The 15,934-nt window shown below is 41.8% G+C and overlaps 4 protein-coding genes across 4 annotated transcripts in view; 2 read left to right on the plus strand and 2 right to left on the minus strand.

Moving 5' to 3' along the window:
* LOC130701157 (Kv channel-interacting protein 1-like) overlaps positions 1-528 on the plus strand; it is a 10,572-nt gene extending 10,044 nt beyond the window's left edge. The window contains exon 10 of the mRNA XM_057523135.2: positions 45-528. Coding sequence (XP_057379118.1) covers positions 45-92 — 48 coding nt within the window. The 3' untranslated portion in view covers positions 93-528. The remainder of the gene's footprint in view (positions 1-44) is intronic.
* Positions 362-7,592, minus strand: LOC130701099 (dual specificity tyrosine-phosphorylation-regulated kinase 1B-like). The gene is made up of 8 exons (XM_057523048.2): positions 7,088-7,592; positions 6,560-6,855; positions 4,665-4,886; positions 4,419-4,594; positions 3,989-4,337; positions 3,603-3,889; positions 3,131-3,458; positions 362-3,039 (listed from the first exon to the last, which is right to left on the minus strand). Exons 2-8 carry the CDS (start codon positions 6,642-6,644, stop codon positions 1,907-1,909), a joined length of 2,580 nt encoding a protein of 859 aa, XP_057379031.1. The 5' UTR covers positions 6,645-6,855; positions 7,088-7,592; the 3' UTR covers positions 362-1,906.
* A 625-nt stretch (positions 7,593-8,217) lies between these two features.
* LOC130701179 (uncharacterized) lies at positions 8,218-13,147 on the plus strand. Its single transcript, XM_057523158.2, has 12 exons — positions 8,218-8,344; positions 8,408-8,619; positions 8,690-8,844; positions 8,906-9,193; positions 9,249-9,361; positions 9,425-9,512; positions 9,578-9,728; positions 10,979-11,419; positions 11,482-12,002; positions 12,080-12,376; positions 12,440-12,637; positions 12,701-13,147. Exons 1-12 carry the CDS (start codon positions 8,307-8,309, stop codon positions 12,737-12,739), a joined length of 2,541 nt encoding a protein of 846 aa, XP_057379141.1. The 5' UTR covers positions 8,218-8,306; the 3' UTR covers positions 12,740-13,147.
* A 669-nt stretch (positions 13,148-13,816) lies between these two features.
* LOC130701152 (maternal B9.10 protein-like) lies at positions 13,817-15,434 on the minus strand. The gene is made up of 3 exons (XM_057523131.2): positions 14,954-15,434; positions 14,678-14,859; positions 13,817-14,609 (listed from the first exon to the last, which is right to left on the minus strand). Exons 1-3 carry the CDS (start codon positions 15,089-15,091, stop codon positions 14,150-14,152), a joined length of 780 nt encoding a protein of 259 aa, XP_057379114.1. The 5' UTR covers positions 15,092-15,434; the 3' UTR covers positions 13,817-14,149.
* Between the last annotated feature and the right edge of the window lie 500 nt (positions 15,435-15,934).

The following is a 15,934-nucleotide window of genomic DNA, read 5'->3' on the forward strand; positions in this document are numbered from 1 at the left end:
AACTGACAACTGCTGGAAATAATTTCATAGTTACTGTTGAATAGGACGAGACAATTGCCAACACCATGGCCAATATGGACGTTGCCCTTTGAACGAAATCATTTGCTTCTTCAAAATAATGCTCGGGAAAGATGAAAGAAGAAATTCAATATCGTCTTATCTTTCCGTGATGAAATTTTCTAAAAATCCCTTTCCCTGAATACCCGTAGATTTATTTCATTCGTGTAGGAATTCTGACTGTTTTTTTTTCCATCACCTTCAGATTGTTTTAAAGTGTTATTTCTATGGAAAGAACTAGATGGCGATATATTACATCGTGTTGTTAACGAAAAATCATTCTTAAAAAAAAAAAGATAGAAAAAATCCTGTCAAATAACGTATTTATTTATCGATCCAAATGTGGATTGCAGTTAACGAGGCAAATTAATTTCGAACTCTCATTTGTTTTTTTCAACCCATTCGTTCATTCTTTATATTTTCGTGCATGTATATCCACATTCTGGAGAGAGACACGCCTTTTCCAACAGTGTTTGCTCTCCTCTTTTCTCTTCATTTATGTACATCAGCTCATCATGCAAAAGAAATTAGTTATCAAAGTTTCAATTCTTCTCCTCACTTTAACCTCCCGGTAAAATGAGGAGCTTAAAATAGAAAGGGAAGAACAAACGAGCATAACATACACGGTATACTTATTGGCAAGACAGTAAAAAAAAAAAAAAGGAATAAAACCAAAATATTAAATAAAGGGAAATTATTGAAATTATCGTCATTGTTACAAAGATACGATTGGGGCGGGGGGCAAAAGGGATACACATTGTCTTCATCATTAATCATTCGGGAGAGGAAATACCAACGATACAGCAATTTCAGTATTTCATTTTCTTTTGCTTGCAAAAACAAACAAAAAAGCAACAATTGAAGAAATTGTCTCGTTATTTTTACCGTCGATGAAGGTTTCTCGTGTCTATCAAAATAGGAAAAAAAAAGATAAGAATTGGGGGGATATAGAGAGAAAATTTGTCTACAAACACACAAGAGGCGAATAAATTAAAAACACGCGTACGCATTTTCTCGAGCCATTGCGCGAGGAAGGAACACACATACACAAATTCGAAAAGACACGCACAGGTTCCCTGTCTGATTCCTTATTCTCATATGCAATTACATTTATATGCGAGAGATATATTGGTTACTGAGGATTAATTAAAAACACAAAACAAAAATTGTCTTAAAAACTAATCGGCTTTTTTTTTGTTTTTGTTTTGAAATTTAACATGTTTTTCTGGTTTTTGTTCACGTTGGTCACTGTTATTCGCGGATTTAAGACAGATTCGGCGGAGGAGTAGAGAAATATTGAAGGAAATAAAAATTCGGTTTTTGATGCTACTAAAATCAGAGTGAGGCAGTTTGGTGGGGGCGACGGTCGGATAGGAACTCTTTCGCGTCAAGTTTGCATACCTAATTCTTTAGTGTGTTGATTTTTGAAACATAGAAAATTCGGGTGATTAATTCAGGATTCTTTTTTAAAAATTCGAAAATAAACACGACAGGTAATTCGATTAAAAAGAGGGGGAATAAAAAAACGAAGAAGGCGAAGGAGTCGTGGCAAAGTGATAATAGCCAATTTTTTTAAAAAAGAGGGGAAAAAGAAACACATTTTTCGTGATCACGAAAATGCTGTAGTAATTGTAGTACTAAGGTTGAGCAAAACAAAACCCATCCGGCTCGCTTCCGATAATGGATAAGTAAAAAAAAAATCATAATAATACAAAGAGGAGGTTCACGAATTTTTCACAGCGACTTGTCGCTCTCTTCTATGTGTGTCTATAAAGAGAACAGCGTCGTAAAAGATTTGGTTTTTCTTAAAAGAAAGAGGGAAAACAAAACACAAAAAATTGATGCTCTATCAATGGCTAGCGACAGGGCTTTGCTGGACGCAAACACCCACTTGCATGGGACTGTCGGATCGGTCGCTGCTACCACTGGCCGATGTTGCCAGTTGAGGTCCGGGCCGAGAATTTTTGATGGCTCCTCCGCCACTGGACACGGCTGCTCCCGCCGCCAACGGCATTTCGTTGGCGTAGATGAGCTGAGGAGCAGTCGAAGAGATGGAGGAGGACGCTGCGGGGCCATTCATACTGCTAAATGCACTACTACTACTGTTGATATTGCTACTCCCGTGACTGGAAGGGAAGGGATAGATGGAATTGGAGGATGAGGCATTGAAATAACCAGAGGAGCTCGTGGCCGACGGGCCACTAGTCGGATGAATTAGACTGTAGGAGGTTTGATACAGCGGTAAATTGAGGCTGCCGCTCTGCGTGCAGTCCAGCGCTGATGTCGTCGCCGACGACGAAGCTGACGGACCGCCGATGTAGTTCACTCCACCACTGCCTACACCCAGATTGCTGTAGGTGGATGACGGGTTGTTGTTACCAACAGAAAACGCTGAACTCGATCCGATAAAGGCCGAAGAACCGGAGGTAAAGACACTTGGATTGGCGCTATTCAGCACTTGAACTCCTACACCACCGCCCGTGTCCAGGTGGGACGCGTATCTTCTGGCTGCTGCCGATGACGACGAATTCGAGTAAGTAGGTAGATGGTGAGGGTGCGGTCGTGAGTGACCCTGTTGCTGTTGCTGGTGCAGGTATGGAGGTAGGCCTCTGGGACTTTCGCATTCCATAGCCGACGGCTGGATGGCTGTCGATGACGACGCTGTTGTCGAATAATTCGGCGCACCGTGGCTCGGATCCGACCGCGCTCTACTTTCGGCGGCCGCTGCCGCTGCTATAACCGCTTGACTGGAATGATCCGCCATGCTGGCCGGACTCGTTGAGGCCGAGTTATTGTGCGTGTTAGTACCTTCGTCGGCCGTCCGCTTGAAGAAGTTGTGCTGCAGGGCGTAGTAGGGTGTTATACGCGTTTTGGGGTCGTAATCCAGCATTCGCAATATGAGGTCCTTAAACTTGAGGTAATCCGACACAAAGTGCCCGATTTCCCCGGACCGTCTACCTCCAGGACCACCCGATTCCACGCCTTATACCGAGAAATGTTTTAAGAATTATTTCTCCGAAATGAACGGGGATGTATAAATAAAACAAGAGAGAGAAAGCGTTTCGCTCCTCACCGATGATGTCGTGTAGACGGCGATTACCAGGCGCTTTATACTTTTTGCCTTCTTTTGATTTTTTCAAGACGTAGGAGCCATCGGGCAGTTTGTCAAAGTATTTTTTGGTCTTGTGAGCCGAGTCGAGCATGGCGCGCGGTGGCATGCCTAGAACCTCGACAATCTTGTTCATCTGGTCCACCTCGTTGGCTCCCGAAAATAGCGGCTCTCCCGTGTGCATTTCCACCAGGATGCACCCCAATGACCACATGTCGATAGCCAAATCGTAGGGTATGCCCAGGAGCACTTCTGGCGATCGGTAGAACCGCGACTGGATGTACTGGTATATCTGTGAAACAATAAATAGTGCGCATGAAATGTTTGCGCAGAGAACAAGAAAAACCGCAAATAAAAAAAGGTCCGCTTCTGTTTCACTTCGTAGGAGGTAAAATAAAAATTTCAAAAAAAAAAAAAAAAATTTATTAAAACGTACCCGCTGACCCAACTGGCAAGAGCTGCCAAAGTCAACGATTTTGATAGCCGACCTCTTTGGATTACACAAGAGGATGTTTTCTGGCTTGAGGTCGCAATGGATGATACTCAATTCAGGCGTAGAGAGGAAAAGCAATGCTGTGCACAACTGCTGAGCAAACTTGCGCGTCAGGTTGAGCGAGACGCCGCGAAAGTTGGTGTTGCGCAGTAGATCGTATAGATTGTACGACAGCAGCTCAAATACCAAGCACAGGTGGTTGCGCCACATGAAGTGACGCTTTAACCGCACTATAAAATTCAGAAAATAATGTTTTTAAGAAAATCAATTAAATTGGTAGTCCGGCTGGAACAAGGTTTAAATCATAAAAACTTAAAAATTAAATTTACCGATATAATATTTGTTTTCAGCATCGGCCTTGTTCATCATCTCCAGCAATTTGACCTCGATCTGGGCCTGGTTGAGAAATGGTTTCTTGTTTTTGATGATTTTGACGGCCACGTGGCACTGCTCTTCGTGATCATATGCCTTGACAACTTGGCCAAACGAACCCTTGCCGATAAGTGAGTCGATTTCGTAGCGATCGAGAAAGCGTTCGCCGTGTCGTACAATGTAGTCGTGATTATCATCGTCGTAGCCGTCGTTGTACACTTTGCGTTCTTTCTTATTGTGCTGCTGGCCAGAATCTTCACCAGGTGCTTGTTGCTGCGCTCGTCTTTTCTTCTTGGCATAATATACCTATTAACGGGAAAAAACAATAAATGTTTTCGAGTTTTAAAAAACACATCATTTAAATTGACTATTATGTTTTAGTCTCACTTCGTTGATGTGTTTGTAGGTTTTGATGAGGTCGACAGAAAGTTTTCGCAGGGGTGCGGAGGCCGGGTCTCGAAATTGACGCGGTATCCGCGATTGCATCGTCTGTAAATCGGATGAGGAGCCAGCGGCCGATGTCGAGGCAGAGCTACCACCGCCAAAGGACAGAGATGAACTCCCTATGTAAGAAGTAAAGGTCATTACAAAACGATTCATGTTTTTTAATTAAAAAGTTATTTGTTCTATTACCTAAGGAGGAGGAATTGATGGCAGCATTGGGATTGATGACAGACAATCCTCTTCCAAGGGCGGCCAGCTGTTCTTCGGGTACTAGCCGGCCATAGACAGCTGTACTGTTGCTACTGGTGCTGTTGTTGCCACCACCGCCGCTGCTAACGACGCCGCTGTTGCCGCTCGGACGACCGGATGACGACGACGACGATGAAGACGAGACGACTATGCACTCGCCCGCTGTTCCGTTCATTTCGTGGAAAAAAAAAACAAGTCACAATTAATCAAAAATGAAAAAATACACAAATAAAAATCGGAATATAGCTATAGCAAAATGGAATGTAAAATCGTATTCAATTGTTCCTATTTTTGCCGCATGGCGCAACATCATTTCATTAATTCCTGCTGGTGTCAACTTCAGGAATGCATTTGTAAACGTATTCAATTCTATTAAAAAAAACATTGAATGATCGCCAGTATTTGTTGGGAATGTTCTATGACCGTCCCGTTATGTGCGTGTCGTTCAATGAAACGACGTGTTCCGCCGCCAGATGGCACGGAGCCTTTCCCTATTTTCAGTTCACTTGCGAGTCTGGCTCCTCCCCCAATTTTTCCCGTCCGACGGCTCGGTCGCCCAGCACGAATGTTCCCTAGCCGTCGTGAACGCCAGGAGGGGAGAAAAGAGACAGTGAAAGAGAGAGAGTCTGATGAAACTTGGTGCAAGAGACGGCGAAGGAGGGGAAACAGCGTGACGGCGGCCAACATAAGAAAAGACGAAGAAGAAAATAAGGAGGGCGAGTGGGGAGGAGGGAGAAAAGACCGAGAAGGAGAACGAAAATGGCTAGACGGCGAAGAGAGAAGAAGCCATATATACGATCCCGTCTGTCGATCAACGACCCGTCGGGAAACAACACACACATCCAGGGATGGACTACACACACACGTACACTCTAGTTGTGGGCAGACGAGAGACTTAAAAAACAAAACAAAAAACAGAAAAAAAAGGTTAAAGCCGAAAAACGCATGCGCCGGGCAACGTAGACTGTTTCGGTATTTTGGCGTCTAAAGATCGATGATGAATCACACGCAATTCTTTTGAACTTTTGCAATTTTCTTTTCTCTTTTGGATGGCCACCAAAAACGGTGAACCTGTTATAGGAGGAAAATAAACAATTCGTTCGACGACGGACAGCGACATGTGTCGATGGCGAAAACTAGTGGGTCGGGGCGTCGGCGCAACACCACGTCCGATTGATGACGCAGTCTGGCCGTCTGAACCGGAAATGACGTCACGACGTGACGCACTTGAGGCAGTTAGTGATCGTCATTGTTGAGAAACTTAATGAACCCCCCACAGACAAACACCAATTTTTGACGAGGCATTCCTTTTCTACATCAACCGTCTTTTTTTAGAAACGAAACAGAATAATGATTCCATTTATTTATCTTCCCCTCTCTCTATCTCCACCCATCCCGTTGCAGCCAGACGAAAGAGAAAATGTCTGGCATTCCATACTCTTGCTCTAGAGCCATTTTCGGGAGTACGAGCTCTGTGTGTTGTCTGTGGTAGTGGTACCAGACTTCCGGTCCACTCAAGCAGAGAGTGGAGGAACTGGGAGGAGGGGGGAAACAAAAAATCAAAAGCTGCAAAAAAAAAAAATAATAGTAAAATAAAACAACAACAAGGAGGAGGTAAAAGCGACCAGAGTCAAACCCTGCCACCAGGGAATAAATAGACGCAACCGGCATTCTCACGTGATTTCTTCTCTTCCTTCTGCTCTTTCGAGTTTTGCATGACGACCGTGTCAACGGCACCGTGAACGACATTCTCACTCATTAGAATTATTCATTCATTATTATTTGTGTTTACAGTAAACGACTCAATTGCTTCGTAATTGGCAGTTAAAACATACTTTTGCTGTGGTGAATTTGCATCTGGTCATGTTTGTGCCAGTCGGGTCGCTTAGGCTGGACCAAAACGGAGCTTTCCATCGCCATTCAGCAGAGGTCACTAGATGACCTCTTTTGACCTTTTCAATACTGTTGAAGGCGGGGTCAAATGAGGTGAAGCGTTGCGCGGGTTTTTTCTTCTACTCCACCCCCCAAAAAAGTTTCTTTCTCTGTCACCTCACTGTGAATCACTCACTTGAGACACTTTAAGAGAATTCGTATTACTCAATCAAAGAGTTTTCGTCAACTCAGTGACAACCTGAAAGAGAAGAATATGTTAGGTTTAAGCACGAAATGAATCTTACATAATTAGAATGCTTGGTATTAATCTGGCAAATTATTATGGGTAACATTTTCATGCAATCGCTGTAACTACGAATAGTTAGCAAAACATCAGTAATCAAATTTTTTGGGTTGAATACCAAGTTCATGAGAACTGGAAAGCCTGGAATGTTACAAGCGAATAGAAATGCTTTAGCAAAATGGGATACCTTTCTGGAAACAACCCAAAGAGAGGAGTCTACACTTGTTCCTTTTGGCTTCTGTTTCTTCTTTTCGAAAAGTACAATGGTTGTCAAGATCCAATTAATATCACTAGGAACCAGCTTTTAAATTGTTTTTATGTGCTGCCATGGCGTTTTTTTTTCACGAGCCAGACGACACAACACGACACACGCACGGCGTACATGTACAATTTTCACTGTACACAGTGATGGCGGGTGTCTCGCACGACGGACTGAAACTTTCCCACTCGAAAACACCGCGACTCTTGTGTGTTAAACACGGCTTTTAACTTGAACTACACACAGTTTCACTACACAAACAAGCTTCTGTTAATCAAAGCCCACGAATCCAATGACGTACGCAGTTTTTTAACTCTTTTTCTGGGCGATTGGAATTACGTGTTGACATATCAACAAGGCCCCGAAAACAGCTACGGAGACAATACGAGCGCCCTCTCTCAATTCAGAGTTCTTCTCCTCTCTCTTTTGCAAATGGCGTTGCTACCCTGGACTCTATAGACCGGCGCCGCGTATCGGCAACTAAATGAAACTTCATGAATTTTCTTTCGTCTTTTATTTTGATACTTAATAAGTAAGTATAGATTAATTAAAAATGGAGGTATAATATTATAAACGACGTAATGCTTTATTTATCGTGAGTTCGCATAAAAGTTCGCCTTCAGCTTTAAATTAAATTAATTATTACAGATCAGCGCCATCTTCCGATAACATTTATAACTCTTAAATGACCGTGGAAAAGCGCTGTGAGATTTCGACTTGTTTGGTCAAACGAAACAACTGTTTTCTAGGAAAATCTTATCTATCACGAATTCCATTCCATATTTTAGATCAAGGTTATGATGCAAAACGTGTTTTTCGTTGAAAATTGCGTAGGCTCTCACGATAATATGCGATTATGTAATTTGTATTTTGAAGAAATTTGTTATAAAACGAATTTGATTTGTTCTTCAACTATTTTGTCAGATTTCTATAATAAATCACGTAGTTCCTGTAACATTTTAAAAAGAGTATTTTGCATGCCATTTTTTTCAATTTCTGTAACACAAAACAAAATATCTCAATTTTTGGTGTTACTATGATTTTCAAAAATGCATTAGAAGCAGACGTCCGGCTATCCGTACACAGGAAACGACGGGTTGTAAGTCTGTTTGAAGTCCTACTTCAAATTTAAATAGAAAATCTTAACATGGAAACAGACACTGTCACTAGTCTCGAGAATCTGGGGTATATTTCTTGGTTATAAAAAAAATAACTGCAACACATTTTAAACAATTATCTAACTCACAGATACTCCGGCACATACAACGATGTTGCTCAGTTGACACGCCTGCTTGATCGCAACGACCCTACTTATATAGTAGAAATGAGTAAACTTGTGAATTTTTTGTCGGTTAAGTTAAAATCCCTTTGCCAACTGGAAGATATGGTTAACACAATTGAGAAACCTGAAGAAGCGGAGATGTTTTGGATGGAATTGGCTGGACTTTTACGAGAACTCTGTAAGGCATAGACATTTGTCAATTACCATTTTAATAGAAAAAACCACAATGTCTTTTAAAATATTCCCAGATTGTCCTTATTCTGCTTTGACGGATGGACCACCAGCAGCAAGACTTGCAAACAGAGAAAACCGTCTTAAACTATTGAACTTTCTCATTTCTGAATGTCAAGCTGCAATGATGAACAATCTTGAAAATCAATTGGAGAAGAGTTTGCCAAAATCTGTAAACATATTTACAACATTTCGGTTATCATCACATGTAAATTGTACTTTTCCAAATTTAGGAAACTCCTACCTCTGAAAGACTGAAATCTGCCTTGATGACTTTGGGCTTTAGCAAGCCACCTTCTGATATCTCTGCTCAGCAACTATTCAATAAAATGGGTGTCAAGATTAGAGAAATTTTAGCGTCAGCACCTAAAGGCTATCCGGGACCTCCTTTACTCAAAACTGCGCTTACAGAAAAACAATGGTCTCAGCTACATCAACTGCTGGCAGAGCTGAACAAAGACTACAAACTAAGACGAGAAATGTTACTAACCAGACTTGACGTTACAGTCCTATCTTTTACGGTAAAAAATTTTACAATTAGTTCAGTGAATTACCTTGTAAATTAATTTTGTTTAGTGGTCACCAAACGTGAAATCAAAAATGGATGAGGTATCTGCTATTTACCAACCATTGAGATCTAGCATGCAGGCTGAACCCAAAGTGACAATTAGCCGCTTGTTATCTGCCAGGTGGAATTGTTTTTTGAATTTCGGGCTTCGTGATAATAATATGTTCCGATTTTGCTTATTCAGAGAGGATGTTGCGTACGAGGAGAAAACGAGTAGCGCTTCCGTTAGGGAGAAAACGAAAACTCCTCTCCAAAGAATGCTCATTGGCGAGGTAGGATAATTGACATCAGCGATGTGTTTTCGATTAAGTTTACAAAATTGTTCGTAATCCGTAAGGTCCCTGATCGTGGAGGTCGTCCTACTGAACAGCGCCGACCACCACCCGAAATGCCTGGATGGCAGAAACGTAAACCGGATGGAGGTGGTCGAGGTGGATATCGCGGTGGTGGGGGAGGAAGTCAAAGAGGAGGTGGCCGCGTCCAAGGAAGTTGGAATCAAGGAGGCAACTCATGGAACCAAGATCAGAAGCCACAGTGGCGTGGCAGAGGAAGACGTTAACATTTCAAGGAAAAATTGTGAATGAAAATGTTCTTTGGGCAAAATAAAAATTAATAAATACATTACGGCTGTTGAAAATGATTTTTTATTTATTTTAATCTACACCATCTCAGCATAATCTACATACTGCGAACTTTCTTCTTTTCTCTATATATGCACATATTCCTAACTGAAAGAAAAAAACAAACATAAGATTACAACAGTTTTAGGGTGAATGTTTTATGATATTACTCCAGGGATCAAAGCGAATAACTTCCATCTTCTCATCCAGTCTAGGTCGAATCAAGTTAACTCTATGACCAGAAACAATACTCTCCAACATGACCAAGACATCCCTGAAAATAATTTTTTTTATGGAGCCTTATTAAACTTGTGTTTTACTTCCCATGCTATGTGTCATACTTGGCTTTGGCTTTCTTAGCAAAAAGAACTCTGGTAATCAGCATAATGAATTAATAATGCTATGATTCGTGTATCCTTTGGGTATGGGATACGAAGAAAGGATAACGTAGTTCAAGAAGTCGTTACTTTCACACGAAACACTAGAGAAATTTTCAAAAACAATGTAACGCCACTATAACGTGCCCTTGTGATAGCAGACGGAAAGAAGATTATCGATAGCTGAATTTGCGATACCAAAAGGTTTGGCTTCACCGTTTCAGAGTAGTTTTTTAAATTTCCAAAATAAAATTAATCTAGATACAACTTAGATTTTTTTTGTTGATACTTCAGCCGTACGCAAAAATGTATTCATTGACAGAAATTTGAATTTATTTATAATTGGGTTAAGGAATTTCGAAGAAATAAAAACAATTCCAAGTTCAACCCCCTAGCGGAAAACTAGGCAAAGTAAAATGCGGAAATGCCGAGTCTCAAATCGAATCGAGGTCTCGAACTAGAATGGAATGACGTTTACCTGTATACCTACCTACTTAGAATAGCGTCTGTCGCTTGGGTGTTTGCTATCGATTGTGTCAGTAGCACTGTTTTAGTGTTTTCGTTCAGTTGTGTAAATGTGCGCTGAAAAGTCAACAATTGTGAATATGCGCATTTTATCAAAACTAACAGTTTGCAATTAGGTGCTGATGGCCCTAAAACCAATGGAATCAAAAAGTGACCCCAAGTTTACAATGAACAACAACAACGCTCGACCCTTTTCCGAACCTCCGCCATACCCAGGCACAACGACCCGAACAGCTTATTCTCATCCAACAAATTCAACAATGAATAAGTTTGGTGGAAGAAGCGACAACAAACAAGTGGTTGCGCCTGGTGGAGTATCTGGAGGACCTATCACTTCATTAGAACAACAGAGAAAACCATACATTCCATTGGGGGAAATTCGACGTAATGTACCAAACCAGATTAGACCTGCTCTTCCTGGTCAACAGCAAGTGCTTATACCAAATCCAGGACCATCAAGCTATCAAAGTTTGCCTGCCTTTAACCAACAAATTTCTCAGATCAGTCTTAAGCCAGTTGCTCTGAAAGAAGATGGCGAGGAAGAATTGTCCACACTGATGAGTGAGGAGGAACTGATGATGCTATCTGTCCCTGTCTTAGCCAGACGGTTACTAGAGGCCCAGAGCAGGATTGCAACCCAAGCGTCAGAAATTAAAGGTATCATTACATCTTATAATTATATATGGTGAGTTATTTGTTTGACTGTTAAGTTGTATTAGGTCTGAAAGCTTCATATCAAAGGCTTCAAGAGGATAATCAAGAGCTAAGAGACCTATGCTGTTTTCTAGATGATGATCGCCAAAAGGGACGCAAGCTAGCCAGAGAATGGCAGCGTTTCGGTCGTTATACTGCGTCAGTGATGCGCCAAGAAGTCGCGTCATACCAGAACAAACTGAAGCAGCTCGAAAACCGACAGCAAGAATTGGTCAGGGATAATGGAGAACTTAAAGAACTTTGCCTTTATCTGGACGAAGAACGAAGTGAAGTCCAACAAGCCCCATGCCTCTCGTGTGGAGCTACTCCATCCCCACCACCCACAGAAACCATGGCTGGTCTAAATCAACAACAGCAACCAGTACGTGATGATGGCGACGGTAGCAGTAGCAGCACCAACGCAGATGAACCCCATCTAAGCATGCACCCGTCGCGATCGCATCTCTCGGTCAACCGTCCTCAAAGCCTTTCCGGAATGGTCCACCAAAGGGTTATCCGCACCAGCAGCCAAGATCGATTACTTGATGTATTTCATGACCTAATTGTTTGTCTTGTTTTTAGAGAAACTTGTTAAAAACAAAAAAATTTTTGTGGTTTTATCAGGACCACTCGCAAAATCGTTCAATGTTAGCAGAGCAACTGCTGCAGTATACTCGCCAACTGGAGCTGCGCATTCTTCAGATGGAAGAAGAGCGGAGTGGCCAATCGGGAAACATTAGCCGTCAACCTCAGCAGCAGCAAAATCAAAGGCTGCGTCCACCTCATCCTCCGCCGTATAACGCCGTCCACAATCAACGAGCTGTCGAACTAGGTATCCGTTCAGACGAGATACAGCAAGAAGAAGATCAACTCGTCCATTCTCGTCCTGAAGCCGTCACTCGTGCTCTCCGTGTTCTACAGGTAAAATGACTTTTGCATCAGTCACCTGACACTCAACATAATGCGGTTATTTTACTGAATCAGGTCAGAGAATTTCTCGAACCATCTAGTTTGGGCGTCATTCCTTCCGTTAGTCGCAGCTCGTCCCGCCAGAGGAGCGGACTGGTTACTCCAGATTCCGAGTTGGCTGACGAAGAGGTTGACCGCCTCGGTCAGCAAGCTTCGTCAGACGGAGAAGCTCTGGGTGACGGTGAACGTGCTCTGGTTCACGCTATGTGCAACGTAATGAAATAATGAAAAAACGAGTTTAAAAAACGAGTTTATCAATTATTTTTTTATTTACAGGTGGTCTGGAGAAAATTAGAAGAGGCGCCGTCTCTTTAAGATCTAGGAAACAACAAAAAGAAAATAAATTACGTTATTACGTTGACCTGATTTGCTCCGGCCCCCGAGTGACGTTTTCTCCTTTTTTCTTTTGACCCAATCAAGCCGTCCCAAAACTCATTTTTCGTGCCAAGGCGATTATTTTGTCGTCTCTTTTCCCAATTCCGTCCACTTTGTTTTAAGGTGACACTCTTTTGTATGTAGTGGGTGTCATTTAATTTCATATCTGCCATTTTTCTTTTCCTTTTACTTGACATTCTTTATTACAACTGTCTTCTTTCCGAAACCGTGTTTGGAATGAAGCCCTACCTCCTCCCGCCTTGCCTCTTTAATTGATTCAATCATTGTTAAACTTCATTTTCACTAATCCCATCGGAGAAACAAATACAAAATCTATTTATTCGCAAATGTTTTGTTTAGTTGACGATTTTAAAAGTTATTTAACTATTTTTTTGCGGAAACAAAGTAAGTTGTATTGTGATTAAGAATTGGGGATAAAGGAATGAAAAAAAATCCCAGCCATTCAAAGGAAAAAAAAATTGGGAAATAATTGGATTTGATAATATATATATATAATCGACTAAATACATTCTCTTATTTTGTAGGACGAGGAAAAAACATTAGACCAAATCAACCGGAGCAACTTCGACGTAGATACAATACCAAGAAAAAAATGGGCAGAGACACACACACAAAAAAAAATTAATACGAAAGAGAGGACGCAAAAATCATGGGAAACGGAAAGTGAGTTCGATTATACATATATAGCTTGAGAGTAGTGTAGCTGGGACGGATTCTTAGTTTTTACACATACACCAACAAGGAACATTTTCTTGGATGTTGTTCTTTTTTTCCTCTTCGACGAAGAGTAATAGTAAGTAAAGGGGTAGGGGTCCTCAAATTGCTAAATGGTCCGAAAATTGATCACTTTCTGTTATGTAGATCAAGTCACGAAAGGTGGGGTGCAATTCGTAGGAGTAGAAAACATGAATCACATAGATGGGATGAAAGGGGACGGAAGAAAAATGTGCTAGTGTGTGCTTTTTCGTATGTCGAGTCAGACAAAGGCAAAACAGATTGCACGCTGAGGTGTAATCGCCAGTGACTCGTCGAAGGGGGGCACGCGAAGTAGAATGGCAAGAAAAAAAAAAACGAAAACAAACAAAGGGAGTGAGAAGAATAACCTGTAGGACGGAAAAAAACACCCCCTTTAAAATCGAAAAAGAAAACCGGGAGCTGAAAAGGAACTTATCACAAACAAAAATCAAATATTGTGGAGGTACTAGTTTGAAAAGAGAAAAAAAGGAATGACAGATCAAAGGCAAGGGTTGACAGGGTTTGGAACTTTCTTTTTGTATGTTGTCCTTTTTTGAACGATGAGCCTTTCTTTTTCTGTAAATTCTTTCTACCTCAGACCTTAACCATCTGCCCCATTGGCCAGTTGTTGAGGTAACGGACGGCAGGGACGTAAAGGCCCCATGGGTGCTGTTGTTGGACGTAGCGAGATTTGGGTGCGTGATAGTTAAGGGCCATCGGCGGTGGAGGTGACAAGGAACTATAGGAAGAGGTTGCAGTCACGGGGTACCAGCCCTTGTGCGACGGTTCGTAGTTGGGGTAAAAACAATTGAGTCGGTACTGCTGTTGCTGCTGCTGCTGTTGGACAACACGCGGTGGACTCAACGGCGACGGAGATACTCTGCTTCGATGGCTAGTGTTTCGTCGAGGACTATGTTGTTGGGGTACAGCCAAACCCCTGTCACTGTCGGTCACGACTTGCAGAGGCCTTAACGCGCTGTCGGCAATGGCCTTGGTGCCCGTTTCCTTTCCAAACGATGCCACGGTGCAGTAGGATCCTTCATGCTCGCCAAATCTACAAGGCCATCCAAAGGACAACATTGAAAACCAACTGTTGATGTCTATTAGATGATAATTAGTCACCTGCAAGAGACCTCTCTTGGGTCTACCCACATGGTGAACTCCACCGGCAGCTTCAGATCACAGTACTCAATACCAGTCTCTAAGGCAGCTTTTTGGATGAGAGGATCAGGCCTGCTACCTCCATTTATTCTGATGCAACGGAAGCCCTGGCCTCTTTGAGGTCTTTCAGGAAACCAATGATCCTATAAGACACAGAAATTTTAACATTTTAGACTTTTTAAAAATCAACAACAGAAAAATGATCAACAGCTAATGTAGTAAAGATGTGATTCCTACATGGAACCTCTCCTCAAACAGCCTAACCAGATGACTCTTAAAAGTCTGTAGTCTGTCTTCAGAAATGTTGGCTAGCTGGCTGGATTGGGACACCAGCTGTGTAAGGAAAAGTGCCGCAGCTTCGATTTCTTCTTTCATGTTGTGCTCGTGTTTCTTTGATGTGTCGACAAACGGGTTAGTTGAACAAAACACGAAAAAAAAACGGGAAACAGTGCGTTGTGGACAGTGTCTACAGATTGACTAAAGCTTTGACTAAAGATATTTCAACTGGGTTATATTTCAAATGAGATTCTTTTGTTCCAGTACGAGGCCTTGGCTACGCACCATTGAGGGGAGGGCCAGAAAAAAAATCAAGTGACGAAATTCTATGACAAAGCTGCGACTCGTTTCTACTCACTACTACAGATATCCACGTTGCTCAACTCACACAACGACAAGTAGACAAACGTTTCACAGCCCGTCCGAAAAGGATGTCAACGAACGGAATGAGCACCCTCTGGTGGATGAAGTTTTTCCTCACCGCCTGATGGCGTTCGGGCTACCTCTTGGCGAAATTTCGAAAGTTTGGATTAATGCCTGTTTGCCATATTGTTGCGCAACGAAACTCACTTAAAAGTTACGAAAAATAATTGAACTTAAGAATATTCTGACTAGATTGGAAATTTTAGTATGGTCGCTTTCGAAATATTTGACAGCTTGTTTGACTGATCTGCTTTTTATCAGGCCGTTTTCGAATGTTAGCAGTAACGAAGAGGGAGGGGAGGGATATTCATCATGCTGAATAACTTGTCCTAAAAATACGGTAATAATGATAATAATTAAGCTTAAATATGTGGACCACCTTTGCATATTAATGGATAAACGATCCTCCAGACATAGGGCAATTTTTTGTTTTCACCAGTAAAATTTTCCAAACAGAAATGCTTTTCATGCTCGACCGATTAACTCTAGAATTTGAACGAACTGCACATCCTATCACTG

This window comes from Daphnia carinata, chromosome 10 (assembly GCF_022539665.2).
Source record: "Daphnia carinata strain CSIRO-1 chromosome 10, CSIRO_AGI_Dcar_HiC_V3, whole genome shotgun sequence".
In the NCBI taxonomy this organism is placed as follows: domain Eukaryota; kingdom Metazoa; phylum Arthropoda; class Branchiopoda; order Diplostraca; family Daphniidae; genus Daphnia; species Daphnia carinata.

Excerpts from the sequence above, each read along its gene's own strand:
- LOC130701099 (XM_057523048.2), bottom strand. The coding sequence starts at position 6,644 with ATGGCGATGGAAAGCTCCGTTTTGGTCCAGCCTAAGCGACCCGACTGG. Across the intron at positions 4,887-6,559 it reads GCAAATTCACCACAGCAAAA|CGGGCGAGTGCATAGTCGTC; the intron begins GTATGTTTTAAC and ends TGAACGGAACAG. Across the intron at positions 3,040-3,130 it reads CCGTCTACACGACATCATCG|GCGTGGAATCGGGTGGTCCT; the intron begins GTGAGGAGCGAA and ends TCTCGGTATAAG.
- LOC130701179 (XM_057523158.2), top strand. The coding sequence starts at position 8,307 with ATGGAAACAGACACTGTCACTAGTCTCGAGAATCTGGG. Across the intron at positions 8,345-8,407 it reads ACTAGTCTCGAGAATCTGGG|ATACTCCGGCACATACAACG; the intron begins GTATATTTCTTG and ends TCTAACTCACAG. Across the intron at positions 9,729-10,978 it reads AGGTGGCCGCGTCCAAGGAA|GCACAACGACCCGAACAGCT; the intron begins GTTGGAATCAAG and ends CGCCATACCCAG.
- LOC130701152 (XM_057523131.2), bottom strand. The coding sequence starts at position 15,091 with ATGAAAGAAGAAATCGAAGCTGCGGCACTTTTCCTTACACAGCTGGTG. Across the intron at positions 14,860-14,953 it reads TGTTTGAGGAGAGGTTCCAT|GATCATTGGTTTCCTGAAAG; the intron begins GTAGGAATCACA and ends TGTGTCTTATAG. Across the intron at positions 14,610-14,677 it reads CCAAGAGAGGTCTCTTGCAG|ATTTGGCGAGCATGAAGGAT; the intron begins GTGACTAATTAT and ends ATGGCCTTGTAG.